The sequence below is a fragment of the Piliocolobus tephrosceles genome, chromosome 4 (genome assembly GCF_002776525.5).
Source record: "Piliocolobus tephrosceles isolate RC106 chromosome 4, ASM277652v3, whole genome shotgun sequence".
NCBI lineage: Eukaryota > Metazoa > Chordata > Mammalia > Primates > Cercopithecidae > Piliocolobus > Piliocolobus tephrosceles.
Genome location: NC_045437.1, coordinates 155,725,664 through 155,741,060, shown reverse-complemented (window position 1 = coordinate 155,741,060; position 15,397 = coordinate 155,725,664). Strand labels below are relative to the sequence as shown.

At 40.0% G+C, this 15,397-nt stretch overlaps 1 protein-coding gene across 1 annotated transcript in view; it reads right to left on the bottom strand.

Annotated features, from left to right (window-relative positions):
* The window catches only part of SKP1 (S-phase kinase associated protein 1), an 18,103-nt gene continuing 2,706 nt past the window's right edge, over nt 1-15,397 (bottom strand). The window contains exons 2-6 of the mRNA XM_023196039.2: nt 14,300-14,396; nt 7,917-7,990; nt 3,848-3,991; nt 1,428-1,568; nt 1-737 (exon numbers count right to left, since the gene is read on the bottom strand). Of these exons, the coding sequence (XP_023051807.1) occupies nt 702-737; nt 1,428-1,568; nt 3,848-3,991; nt 7,917-7,990; nt 14,300-14,396 (492 nt within the window). The 3' untranslated portion in view covers nt 1-701. The remainder of the gene's footprint in view (nt 738-1,427; nt 1,569-3,847; nt 3,992-7,916; nt 7,991-14,299; nt 14,397-15,397) is intronic.

The following is a 15,397-nucleotide window of genomic DNA, read 5'->3' as shown; positions in this document are numbered from 1 at the left end:
TGGGTTAAGTGTCTTTTTAACTGAAAAGCTAACAAACTATCCAGTTACATTTCTCCCAAAAACCCACAGACTGGGTAGTAACTGAGTCTCTAGGCAATATATTTAAAACTAAGAGGATTAAAAATAAAATTAAAGAAAAAGAAAACACGTCCTCAGATGCAATGAAGGGAGCCCTGCTACATACAGGCTAATCAGTACAGTGGTACTCCTTGACTGCAGGAGGCTGGAAGACATCCTAGTAACTCCACTCAGAACATTTACCTCAAGAAGCCTTTTTCCAGTTTCCAACTCATGAATAAAGAGAGTATTTTGTTAATTCTATTCCAAAAAACTTTTTTGCAACTTGTTTTATTTACAATGCCAACTTTCAAAAGGTCACTAAAGTTAACTGGACAATAAACTAGGCAGAAATTGCTTTACAAAAAAGAGGGAAAGCCCCAAATGCCACTTATAGAGAACCCACAGTTCAGTTTTATTCAGAGCAAAGAAAAAAGAAACTTTCGATCATACTAGAAGAAACTCAGCCATAGGTTTGGAATCTATACTCTAACTACACATGCAATGAGGACAATATTCTGCTAATACAATTGACTTGCTGCTGCATTTGTCTACTGTTTGTCTAATATTAACAATTATAAACAGAGCAGTGCAACTAGTATTTGGAACAATCCTTACAGTGTTACAGTGTCAGGCACAACATTTCACTTCTCTTCACACCACTGGTTCTCTTTGCGTACCTAAAAGAGATGAATATAAGGAAGTACCTTAACTTGAGTAGTCTTTCCTAAGACTTATAATACTACCTACTGATTCATCGATAGCCAGTGAGTTGAGTCAGAACTGAGAACGGATGGAAAATTAGAATAACATCAGATTAAGACTATATTTCTGGATTTCCTTTCTTTGCCTCCCATGGTTTTTATTCTGCCCTGCTGAAATTATGAACAAAGCAAAGGCAATGGGCAATTTACTAAAGTCGACAGAGCAAATTCAGTTAATTCATTCGCATAATTTCAGTCTGTAGTCATGTCAACAAAATCATTCTGATCTATTATTTCATTTTCTCCCCTCATTAAGTTACTCTAAAGTACCCTAGCATACACTTCTCTATAGGGCTTGCTTTTCTGAAGTCAGATATGTATGGTCTATACAGAAAGTTGCAGGTGCCAAAACTAGTAACTGTTAATACAGTAACAAGAGCTCTTCTCATTGAAAACTAATTGTTCTTATGCTTAAAATGCAGTATCACCTAAGTGTTCAGATTCATAAAGACAGACCAGTAAGAGTATGCTTAAGACACATAAAGTACATTATTATCCCTGAAGTATCAAGACTACTTGATACAGTCACCTCTTTTCCTGGCATGTTACAGGCGTTAGTCCCTTTTTAAGAGCATGTGATCAAAGACAAAACTTTGTGCTACCTACCTGGGCTTCCTCCTCTTCAGTAAAGTCATTTTTGATATTGAAGGTCTTGCGAATCTCCTCAGGAGTCTTTCCCTTGATCATATTGGCAACAGTCTTGCATGTAACATCAAGCAAACCTTTGATGTCTAAGTAGTTTGCAGCCTGTAAAGAGACAGTTGTTTTCCTTAAAGTATACTTGATGTTTTAAACTAAATCCAAAGTTAATGATTGACAGTCCATATCTAATAAAGCTTAAAATGCTAATTTTAAATTAAAGGGAGAATAAATCACTCATAAGTTCTTCTGTGAAAGACTTTTATGTGACCTTCTTTGTTACACCTCTATAATGTTGCATCCCTCTGCTTCCTTAACCAAACTATACTAGCTCAAATGTTAAATAACGGCCACTACTGTTGTGTATGTGTGTACACATGCACACAAATACCACATCAGGTCTTGGCAAAAATATTTGTCCACACTTAAAGAGTTCAAACATAAGCAGTTACAGCACTACACTTTATTGATCTCTTTTTAAAAAACAGGTTTTGGTTTCATTGACTTTATTGTTTACCTGTTTTCTATTTCATTGATTTCTGCCCTTTAATATTCTCATTTTTCTGTTTACTTTAATTTCATCCTTCACTAGTTTCTTAAGGTGGAAGCTTAGATCACCGATTTGAAACTCTTTTCCTTTCTAATAATATAGGTATTTCATTCCATCAGTTTCCTTCTAAGTAATTCTTTAGCTGCATCTCACAGATTTTTCATGTGTTTTATTTCCATTCAGCTCAAAATACTTTCTTTTTATCTCTTCTTTGACCCGTAGCTTACCTGCAAATGTGTTAGTTTAAAAGTAGTTGCAGATTTTTCCAGGTATCTTTGTTTGTGATTTCTAATTCCATTGCAGTCAGAAGACAAACTTTGTATGACTTGAATCCTTTTACGATAGACTTTTTTTTTTTGAGACACCATCTCACTCTTGTCACCCAGGCTGGAATTCAGGGGCATAATCTCGGCTTACTGCAACCTGCACCTCCCGGGTTCAGCCGATTCTCTTGCCTCAGTCTCCCAAGTAGCTGGGATTACAGGTGCGTGCCTCCACACCCGGCTAATTTATTTATTTATTTATTTTTGAGACGGGACTCTTGCTCTGTCACTGGAGGGCAGTGGCGCAATATTGACTCACTGCAAGCTCCACCTCCCAGGTTCACGCCATTCTCCTGCTCAGCCTCCCAAGTAGCTGAGACTACAGGTGCCTGCCACCACGCCCAGCTAATTTTTTGTATTTTTAGTAGAGATGGGATTTCACCATGTTAGCCAGGATAGTCTCGATTTCCTGACCTCGTGATCCTCCCACCTCGGCCTCCTAAAGTGCTGGGATTACAGGTGTGAGCCACTGTGCCGAGCCTAAAACATTATATGTAATGATAGCAGAATACATATTCTTTTCAAATGTATATTACCAAGACAGACCATGTCCTGGGCCATAAAACAAGTCTCGGCCAGGCGCAGTGGCTCACGCCTGTAATCCCAACACTTGGGAGGGCGAGGCGGGTGGATCACTTGAGGCTAGGAGTTCGAGACCAGCCTGGCCAGCATGATGAAACCCCATCTCTACTAAAAATATAAAAAATTAGCTGGGTGTGATGGCTCATGCCTGTAATCTCAGCTACTCAGAAGGCTAAGGCAGGAGAATCACTTGAACCCGGGAGGTGGAGGTTGCAGTGAGCCAAAATCACACCACTGCAACCCAGCCTGTGTGACAAGAGTGAAACTCTGTCTCAAAAAAAATAAATAAATAAATAGAAATAAAAAAAAAAAATATATATATATAAAATGTTTTATAAATGTCCATTAAGACAATTTGGTCAATAGTGTTATATCAAGTTATCCTGATTTCTGTCTAGTTATATTAACTGAGAGAGGTGCTGAAATCTCTATGATTGTCACTTTGTGGACTTCTTTGAGTTCTACTGGGTTTTGTTTCACTTCTTGGAAGTTCTGCTTCTAGGCAGATAAACATTTATAACTGTTATGTCTTTTTAAAAAACTGATCCCCTTATCAATATGAAATAATCCTCTTTAACCCTGGTAATATTCTTTCCCTCCAAACCTATTTTAATATAGTTACTCCAGCTTTCTTTTGACTCGTGTTAGTGTAGTGTATCTTCTTCCATTCTTTAAACCTAGTTGTGTCTATATATTTAAAGTGATATAGACAGCATAGCTAAGCTTGCTTTTCTGATCTGGTAATTTCTGCCTTTTAGCTGTGTTTAGACCATTTACATTTAGTGTGTTACTGATATGTGGATTTAAATATGGCATTACATTTGAATTTAAAGAGTATTAAAATTCAGTGTCAATGAAGTTAGCAAATTTTAAATCTATAAGAAGTGTTTAAAGGCTCTGGAATAGAGCTATCTTACACGTTAAAAACTTACCAGAATGAGTTCAAAAAGTGTTCCTTGGTCAACTTTCAGGAATTCTTGGTCCCAAACAGGGATATCGTCTGTTCGCTTTTCTTTGTTCTCATCATCTTCAGGAGGAGGAGGGTCATCCTTGTGGTGGGTGCACCACTGAATGACCTACAACAACAAAAGTTCATTCCTCTGTGGCATTTTGTCACAAGGTACTCATTCGAATCACTGCTGGGACAACTTATCCCTATACTGGAATAATAACTAGCTAGAGGTTGACTTGAGCCATTAACAGCCAAGCTTGAAAAGCAAAAATGAAGAATCTTTATAACCCTAGAAGGGAGAAGATCTTATTAGATAAAAGCAAGCCATGCTGACAGAGTACTGTACTTGACTACATTAAAAAGCTTCTATGCAAAAAGAAAAGTTAGACAGGACAATGACTGGAAGATACCTGCAGTATGTACAATGATTAGCCGAGAGAATATAAAATATTTAAAAAATCATTATAGAGAAATGGGTTAATGATATGTACAGGCAATAAATGAAATGTGAAAGGCCAAACATAAGGAACAGTCAACTTTACCAGAAGCAAAACTAACACCATGGATATTTCTCTAGATTGAAAAAAATCAAGAAACTGATACTAATTGTTGGGCAACAGTGGAAGGGAAACACGAACTCTATAGAGAGTATAAATTGGTATAACCCCTTTGAAAGCTAATCCAGCACTCCTCAGTTAAAACTGAATATGTACATGTATTGTAACCAGGAAATTCCAAATACCCCAGACACATGTGTAAGACTATTTGGTGTAGGAACAAAGCAGGAAAAGCCCCAAAATTCCCTTAATAGGAGAATAATTACTTCATAAAGTTTCAGGAAGCTGATTACCTAGACTATACATACCAGCATAAAGACCAAAATCAATACTGAAAGTGTTTTCAGTTGTAGAATCTAGGCAGTGGCTACATGGGTGTCTACTGTGACAAAAATTCTTTCAATTTTTCTGTATGGTTAAAACTTTTTCATAGCAAAATGTTGGAGGAATAAACAATGCTGAGAGAAAATGACAGGGTCAAGAAATTATACTGCCAGGATAAAAAAAAAAAAAAAAAAAGAAAACAATTTCAATAAGGAAAAGCCAAGCAATGGGTTTTTTGTTTGTTTTTGAGACAAGGTCTCACTGTGTCACCCAGGCTGGAATGCAGTGCCGTGATCATGGCTCACTCGACCTCCTGTGCTTGAGCGATCCTCCCACCTCAGCCTCCCGAGTAGCCTGGCTCATTTTTGTATTTTGTTTCTGCAGACATAACGTTTCATCATGTTGCAAACTCCTGAACTCAAGCAATTCACCCACCTTGCCCTCCCAAAGTGTTGGGATTACAAGTATGAGCCACCGTGCCTGGCCAGCAAAAGGTTTTTGTTTTTGTTTTAATTTTGAGACGGAGTTTCACTCTTGTTGCCCAGGCTGGAGTGCAATGGCGCTATCTTGGCTCACGGTAACCTCCACCTCTTGGGTTGAAGCAATTCTCCTGCCTCGGCCTCCTGAGTAGCTGGGATTACAGGTACCTGCCACAATGCCCAGCTAATTTTTTAAAATATTTTTAGTTGGCCAGGCTGGTCTCGAACTCCTGACCTCAGATGAACCACCCGCCTTGGCCTCCCAAAGTGCTGGGATTACAGGCGTGAGCCACCGCGACCAGCTAAGGGTTTTTAATAAAATAAATAATAGCTTCTTAAGAAGTATTCCACTTATATAAGAAAAGAAACAAATGTCAATTAGTATTTGCTTATCCAGGCATTTAAAACACTCTAAACTTGGGCACAGTGGCTCATACTTGTAATCCCAGCACTTTGGGAGGCTGAGGGAGGAGGATTGCTTAAGGCCAGAAGTTCAAGACTAGCCTGGGCAATATAGAGAGACCCCATCTCTACAAAAAATGATGATAATAATAATAATAGGCTGGGCACTGTGGCTCACACCTGTAATCCTAGCACTTTGGGAGGCCGAGGTGGGTGACTTACTTGAGCCCAGAAGTTCAAGACCAGCCTGGGTAACATGGTGAAACCCTGTCTCTATAAAAAATACAAAAATGAGATAGGAGTGGTTATGCACACCGACGGTCCCAGCTACTCAGAAGGTTGAGGCAAGAGAATCACTTGAGCCCAGGAGGTTGACACTGTAGTGAGCCATGACTGTGCCACTGCACTCCAACCTGGGCAAGAGTGTGACATTCTGCCAAAAAAAAAAAAAAAAATCACTACCACTACTAACAAAAGATAAAAATTTAAAAATAAAAACCTCTTAAAAGGATATATAAGAAACTAATGCCTAGGTTCACAACGGGTGGCGCCAGGAAGTCTCTACAAAAATAAAAAAATTAGCTGGGCATGGTAGCGGGTACCTGTAATCCCAGCTACTCGAGAGGATGAGGCAGGAAAATCACTTGAGCCCAAGAGGCAGAGGTTGCAATAAGCTAAGATCGTGCCACTGCACTCCAGTCTGGGCGACAGAGTGAGACTCTGTCTCAGAAAAAAAAAGGCCAGGCGCAATGGCTCACGCCTGTAATCCCAGCACTTTCGGAGGCCAAGGCGGGCAGATCACAAGGTCAGGAATTCAAGACCAGCCTGACCAACACAGTGAAACCCTGTCTCTACTAAAAAATACAAAAATTAGCCGGGCATGGTGGCAAGTGCCTGTAACCCCAGCTACTTGGGAGGCTGAGGCAGGAGAATTGCTTGAACCTGGAAGGTGGAGGTTGCAGTGAGCTGAAATTGTGCCACTGCCCTCCAGCCTGGGCAACAGAGTGAGATCAAAAACAAACAAACAAACAAACAAAAAAATTCAGGTTGGCCAGGCATGTTGGTTCCACCTGTAATCCCAGCACTTTGGGAGGCCAAGGCAGGGAGATCACCTGAGGTCAGGAGTTGCAGACCAACCTGGCAACATGGTGAAAACCTGTCTCTACTAAAAAATACAAAAATTACCGGCATGGTGATGGGTGTCTGTAATCCCAGCTATTCGGGAGGCTGAGGTAGGGAGAATTACTTGAACCCAGAAGGCAGAGGCTGCAGTCAGCTGAGATCACACCACTGCACTCCAGCCTGGGCCACAGGGCGAGACTCCATCTCAAAAAAAAAAAAAAAAAACACACAGACAAATCACCTTTCATTTTGTTATATGGAAAAAACAAACAAACAAACATAGAAATGTATAGTTTGCTACCTTAAGAATGCGGGAAAAGGCTGGGTGCAGTGGCTCATGCCTGTAATCCCAGCACTTTGGGAGGCCGAGGTGGGCAGATCACGAGGTCAAGAGATCAAAACCATCCTGGCCAACATGGTGAAACCCCATCTCTACTGAAAATACAAAAATTAGCTGGGCATGGTGGTGTGCACCTGTAGTCCCAGCTACTTGGGAGGCTAAGGCAGGAGAATCACTTGAACCTGGAAGGCAGAGGTTGCAGTGAGCCAAGATCACGCCACTGCACTACAACCTAGCAACAGAGCAAGACTCCGGTCTCAAAAAAAAAAAGGTGGGGGGGAACACACTTACTTGTTAATACCTGTATTACAAATACTAAAAGGATAAACTGCTACCGGAAAGGGGACTGGAATAGATAAGAACAGAAATGGGAACAAAGTGTTACATATTCCTTTCTTATGACTTTAGCCATTTCAAAATTATAAATCTAAGAAAGATAGTCACGATTCAATTCCACCATGCTCTAGAAGTGGTATCTTTACAGAAGACTATTTAACAATATCTACCAAAATTTAGGTATATAAGCCGACCTGTGATCCAGATATTCTACATGTAGATCATCCTTCCTAGAGAAGTGTTTGCATAGGTATACACAGTACAGATGCCCAATAAATGACAATAGTCAACTGTGGCAAGAAAGCAGATAGAACTTTTTTCTGTATATTTTAAGAACATACAAACATCACTCAAGTAAGTGTTTAAGAACATTCAAATTTAAAAGTAATTTTAAGCAGTAAATTCCAACATAGATTGTTGAATTACTTATATTAATCAATTAGTGTTATATATTAAGCAGAATAAACTTAAACTCTTTAAAGACCTTACCTTTTTTAATATTGCTGCATTCACATTTGGTAGAGGAACTGGGTCATCATCTCCTTCATCATCCATTCCCAAATCTAAGAAAACCAGAAGAAAGTTTCTATTTTCTAATTCCATTATAATACTTATACCAACCAAGCTATGTCTCAAAACATAAGAGTCAGCCCCCATATCCATGAGTTCTACATCTGTGGATTCAACCAACCACAGATTGAACATATTGGAAAAAAAAAAATGGATGGCTGTGTCTGCACTAAACATGTAGACTTGTTTCCTTGTCATTATTCCCTAAACAATACAGTATAAAAACTACTTACATAGCATTTACATTGTATTTGGTATTGTAAGTAATCTAGAGAGGATTTTAAGTATACAAGGTGATGTGCATATGTTATATGGCAACACTATACTATTATAAGAGACTTGAGTATTGGTGGATTTTGGTATCCACAGGGGTGTCCTAAAACCAATCCCCCATGGATACCAAGGGACGACTGTAACTTTTAAGACATGTCTGAAAGAATATAAAAAGGACTTTACTTAGAACAGCTCTCTTAGGAACATTTAAAAATTGGTGGCTCCTAACGATGGAGTCCATAAAACCACCCAAAACTACATAAACTTGTGTGAGTAGACAAATAAAGGAATATTATATTTTAAAAAGTTCTTAATTAGGAGGAGAAGTGATTTAGTAAGTTGGGCTTGAATGACTGGGCAGTCATTACGTCTTTCCTTACCCCTTTACATCAAATTCTCCAGATGAACTGTATTTTAAAAAGTAAAATAATGGAAACTATTACAGTTAATAAAATGTCGATCTATTCAAATCTGAAACCCACAGATGTGTGTATACATACACACACTAAAAACACTAAAAATACACACAAACACACACACATACACACACACACACACACACAAACCATGCAGCCACTGACAAAAACAAGGCAGGCAGCTCCAAACATAATGGTATGATCCCAAGATTAAGGTTTTTAAACAAGGTTAAAAAAAAATTATCCGAATAAAAATAGAAATCGCTTTTTTCCAACAGGATATATGAGAAAGAGTTAATATTATGTGTAAGGAAGTTAAAGAACATAGGTTAAGGGACACAATTATGGGGCTATCAATAATCCAGGCACAAGATGATAGCCTGGACAAGGTTTGTAGCTAAGGAGGTGGTAAGAAATGACCTAATTCTGTCTGCATTTTGAAGGTAGAGACAATAGAATTTGCCAACAGAAGCCAAGTAGAAGGTGAAAAGAGTTAACACTAAGGTTTATGGCATGAAAAGGATGAAGTTGCCACCAACTGATAAAGGGAAGGCTGTCAGAGGAACTATTATTTTTAGGAAGAGAGGATCAAGAGCTCTAGTTTCCTAAATGTAAAATATTAGATATCCAAGGGCAGTTGTATGTTCAAGTCCAGAAATCAAGAGAAGAAATCAGAACTGTAAGTAAGTTTGGTAATTGGTGTATAGATGGTTTATAATGCTATGACACTATGATCAAGCAAATGGATGTGTACAGATATAGTGAAGAGGTCCAAAGATGAAGCCCTGGGGAACTGCAGGCTTTAAAGACTGGAAGACAGAAGGGTGTGAGGTAAGTACTAAGTGGAATTTTAGGAACCAAGTGAAGAGGGGAATAATCAAGCATCAAATAATGTCAACAGGTCTAGATAAGAACTGAAAATGGACAATGCACTTGATGACATGGGGTTCACTGAGCTTTATTTATAAGCAGTTCCAGTGGAGTGGTAAAGATGAGAGTAGATTCAAAAATAATTCATGTTATCTTGCATGGATGGATTCACTCATCTCCCCTCTCTTCTCCCTCCCACCAATGCCTATCCCTGATCCTATCTCAGCTTAGAGTAAAACCGTAAAATGACAATGTCTCATGTAAAGCTCTGTGTGGAACAAGTCGCTTACGTCTTTCCTGAACAAGTATGAAATCTTTTTCATCAGGTGAAAGAAAGAAGTTATAAAATGTAAAATACTTTGGTCTTGAGAACTAAGATATCAGAGGAAACATACAGAAGACCAGCTTGTTTAGATCCAAATGTAATTTGGAATGAGGCTTAACTCACACTAAAAATAAGGCTTTTGGCCAGGCACGGTGGCTCACGCATGTAATCCCAGTACTTTGGGAGGCCAAGGTGGGCGGATCACCTGAAGTCAGGAGTTCGAGACCAGCCTGGCTAACATGGTGAAACCCCATTTCTACTAAAAATACAAACAAATTGGCCAGGCGTGGTGGCTCACGCCTGTAATCCCAGCACTTTGGGAGACAGAGGCAGGCAGATCACGAGGTCAGGAGTTCGAGACCAGCCTGACCAACACAGTGAAACCCCATCTCTACTAAAAATACAAAAAACTAGCCGGGTGTGGTGCTGCATGCCTGTAGTCCCAGCTACTCAGGAGGCTGAGGCAGAAGAATCACTTGAACCCAGGAGGCAGAGGTTGCAGTGAGCCGAGATTGTGCCATTGCACTCTAGCCTGGGTGACAGAGTGAGACTCTGTCTCAAAAAAAAAAAAAAAAAGCTGGGCATGGTGGGCCTGTAATCCCAGCTACTTGGGAGGCTGAGTCAGCAGAACTGCTCGAACCCATGAGGCAGAGATTGCAGTGAGCCGAGATTGTGCCACTGCACTCCAGCCTGGGCAATAAGAGTGAAACTCCATCTCAAAAAATAATAATAATAAAAAAAATAAGGCTTTTATGACTGTAAAGGATCGTAAAGCTAATTTTTTATTTTTTGTAAAGACAGGGTCTTGCTACGTTGTCCAGGCTGGTTTTGAATTCCTGGACTCAAGCAATCCTCTTTAAATCCTCCAGCATTTAAACTAAGGATGTACAATATTTTTTGCTTTCAGACTAAAAGCACAAGTAGCAACAGTCATTCCTTTAAGCTATTCAGTTTCAGGGACTTCTGAAAGACATCTGTATCCTGATACTGCACCCTGGACCTGAACTAATCATCCAATCCACATGTAAATGTGCCAGGAGTCTCACTTCTGATTGTCCTGTGGATTAAAAGGTTTTATTTTTGTTTTCTAAGTCACATAAAACCCATAACCAGAGATACTGCAGATGGAAAACAAGAAAAGCAGTAAGTTGCCAAATTCAAAAGACTCCAGTCCTCAAGAGGCCAGAATCTTATGTAAGCCATTGGTACTTAAGATAAAACCATTCACTTGATTCCCAAAGGCAATGGAGTAAAAGAATAATTTAACTGTTGCTAAGTGCCTATCAGTCCACTTACTTCAGTGATCAAAGTTGGCATGGTAAGTCTTCAAGATGCCCTATGTTTTTAAAATTGGCAAATGCTTCTTTGAAGCAGCACAGGAGAGATTAGTGTGTCAGGCACCAAGATAAAATAAAGAACACTTTCAATGCCAAAGCAAGTATTCAGGCAGCAATTCAGGTATCAGTTTCTACATTTTCTGGATAAAACCTTACTCACTTGGCCTTTTAGGGACACTTGGATTACTTTCACTTTTTTTTAGTGAGCATAACATACTTCTTCATTCAATAGGTACTTGATGAACAGTGACTATGAGATGTACCAAGCAGTTTACAACTTAGTAGAAGTTATCTTAAGTTACCAGAATACAGGACTTTAAGGGCCACCATGATTGGTACCAGTTACTAAAGAGAATTCTAAGCTTTTATCAAAACAGATGTCACCCACTTACAAAACAAAACGGAAGACACATCTATGTAATTCAGCTTCTGCCTCTACCACACCTAAGTATCTGCAGCTAGAAGTCCTCTAACTTATTAACTATGAAATTCTAAGGACCAGTCTACAGTATATAAATCTGGCAATCACTCTAGTCACCTAGAAATGTCCCCTTTTCCCTTAACTTCCACAAATCCTACTCTACTAATTCTCTACTACTGACTTCTATACTCTTTAGCACCCCAGCTCCAACATCATCATCTTCCAGAGTTAAACTCCCATAACCCAACATATAAAACAAGTCTTCTTATTTCTAGCAGTCTAACTCTGGGGCCAATATTCACAAACTCAATCACCCAGTAGACTGCTACATAGATCTTCTGAAGGAATCTCAAACATGGTTTAAGCTCAAAGTCATTTTCTTCTCCATTCCTCTCAAACCCATTTTCAGCTCTACCAACTACAGTATTGCAATTCCATCCCACCCTAACTGAAAACCTTATTTTTACTTTCCCTAGCACACCCTGTCTACTTTACTTCAGAATGATCTCCCAAAACATCCTAATTTTACTGGATTTAAATATCACCTCAGCTGGGCTTAATGGCTCACGCCTGTAATTCCAACACATTGGGAGGCTGAGGTGGGAGGATCACCTGAGGTCAGGAGTTTGAGACCAGCCTAACATGGAGAAACCTCGTCTCTACTAAAAATACAAAATGAGCTGGGCATGGTGGCACATGCCTGTAATCCCAGCTACCTGGGAGGCTGAGGCAGGAGAAGTGCTTGAACCTCGGAGGCAGAGGTGGCAGTGAGCTGAGATCGCACCACTGCACACCAGGCTGGCAACAAGAGCAAAACTCAGCCTCAAAAAGATAAATAAATAGAAGAAATATCCTCACCAGTACTACATACTGCAATCTCTTCAAGACTGAAGCATAACACTAGCCAAGATGTTCCCAAGGCGCCACTTGGCACGCAACTTTGTTAATGTGCTAATTACACCATGTGACAAGTTTGTGTTGTTTGTGTCTGGCTTCCCTCCTAGTTTATAAGTTCTTCAAGGGCAAAGGCCATGTCTCACTTACCTTCTTTTCACCAGCACCAATGTTGGCATATAACCCTTCTCTTCGTTTAAGTATTTATAAGCTACTGATCTTCCCTACATAAAAAACCTCTGACATTTAAGTACCAAGAACACTCAATACTACAGAGTTTTTTTCATCAATTCCAGACACTGATTTGTATCACCCCACTGGTAATACTTAAAAGAGATCCACATTAACTAGTGAGTTTCAAGATGTTTTCTAACTCACTTCCTTGTGCTGCATATATACTTTATAGCAGTTTCAGGGTAATGACAAAATGGACAAAAGAGAAACCTTGTTTAAAAAAAAAAAATTCTGCCTGGCACAGTGGCTCATGCCTGCAATGTGGCTCTTCCCAGTACTTTGGGGTGCTGAGGTGGGAGGATGGCTTGAGTTACCTATAAGTGTGAGAACAGCCAGGCTAACATTTAGGCTGGGCATGGTGGCTCACGCCTGTAATCCCCAGCATTTTGGGAGGCTCAGACGGGCAGATCATGAGGTCACGAGTTCGAGACCAGCCTGACCAAAATGGTGAAACCCTGTCTCTACTAAAAATACAAAAATTAGCCAGGCATGGTGGCGTGCACCTGTAATCCCAGCTACTTGGGAGGCTAAGGCAGGAGAATCACTTGAACCCAGAAGGCAGAGGTTGCAGTGAGCTGAGATCATGCCACCTGCACTCCAGCCTGGGCAACAGAGCAAGACTCCATCTCAAAAAAAAAAAAAAAATTAAAAACTCAGCTGGGGCTGGGCACGGTAGCTCACGCCTGTGATCCCAGCACTTTGGGAGGCTGAGGCGGGTGGATCACCTGAGGTTGGGAGTTCGACACCAGCCTGACCAACATGGAGAAACCTCGTCTCTAAAAAAAATACAAAATTAGCTGGGCTTGCTGGCGCAAGCCTCTAATTCCAGCTATTCGGGAGGCTGAGGCAGGAGAATCGCTTGAACCAGGGAGACGGAGGTTACAGTGAGTCAAGATTGCAACATCGCACTTCAGGCTGGGCAACAAGAGCAAAAATCTTTCTCAAAAAAAATCAGCTAGATGTGGTGGCACGTACCTGTAGTCCCAGTTATTCAGTAGGCTGAGGTGAGAGGATTGCTTAGCCCAGAAGGTTGAGGCTGCAGTGAGCCGTGACTGCACCACTGCACTCCAGCCTGGGCAAGAGTGAGACTCCGTCTCAAATAAATAAATAAATAAATAAAATCCACACAGCAATCCACAGAGCTCACTCCCTCCACTGAAATAAGGTGTTCTATTCAGCTACCATTATAAGACGGTATCTCTTTTCCAAAGACTTTAATTTCTGTCACTGGAACTTATGAATCCAAATTTACTTGAACAGAAATTAACCATTGCCTAAGGCTTGGCAATCACTTCAATGTTTATTACCTTATGATTTTATCCATTTAATTACAGAACAACCCTCACTAATTCAGACAATGCAGAAAGGATGACTTGTATCAGAAAAATGTAAGTTATAAAGAAAAAAATGTAAACTTTACCTCTTTATACTCTCAAGCACCTTATGACAGCCTGCTGCTCATATAAACTTAATATTCACGAATTATCTCAAATTACACATTTCCCCCCACCCAGGTTTTCCAATGAACTTACCTTCCAACATGGTCTTAATAGTCACAGATTGTTTGGCAATTTCCACATCAACTTCAAATATCTCTCCATCAGAACTCTGCAACTTAATTGAAGGCATCTAAAAACAAGTACATTCGATGTAAAATTTGAGAGAGAGTTCTACATGATATTTCATCAACTACAGTCCGTCAGAAGGCTATAACTTATTGACCACAAAGTTCTAAGGACCTACAATACATAATCCTGTAAAGCACTGTTGTAAGTAGTTATTCACAGGTTAGCCTGCAAGTATTTCTATTAACTTTTTTCAAAGTATAACTACTAGGAACAGAAGCTTTAAGGCCTGCCCTACTGAACTCACTATTGGTATAAATTTAATAAAACATACATATTTGTATTTGCTTTCTGCTTGCCTTTCGTCTCCCAATGAATACTGGACTACTCCATTTGAACAGTTAACTGCCACAATTAACTACATGCAAACCTAAGGAAGGTCAGTCCAAAATAAACAAGGCTACCAAATAAGATAGAAATTTTCCCCACAGTGAGACCTACCTGTGAAGATGAGTTCAGATCCAGAGAGTAAATCAGAATATGCTGATTTATGTCTGAGGCAATGCAAGACCATATACACGAGAATAAAATGATTTAAAGATAAGCAGATGTGAGTACAATTCCCTAAATCTAGTAAGAGCTTCATTTCAGAGCGCTTTTTATCTTTCAGTACTGACTGTCCAGCTGACCAACTTTGAGATCTCTTGGCAAGAGCTCCATAATAATAACCTATTACTTGCTCTGAAAATGCATTTATTAATTCAGATTAGTTATGAGTCACTAGGAAAAAGATAATCTTACATAAAAAGTTAAGCAATCAGGCCGGGCGCGGTGGCTCACGCCTATAATTCCAGCACTTTGGGAGGCCGAGGCGGGTGGATCACGAGGTCAGGAGATCGAGACCATCCTGGCTAACATGGTGAAACCCCGTCTCTACCAAAAATACAAAAAATTAGCCAGGCGTGGTGGCGGGCGCCTGTAGTCCCAGCTACTTGGGAGGCTGAGGCAGGAGAATGGCGTGAACCCAGGAGGCAGAGCTTGCAGTGAGCCGAGACCACACCACTG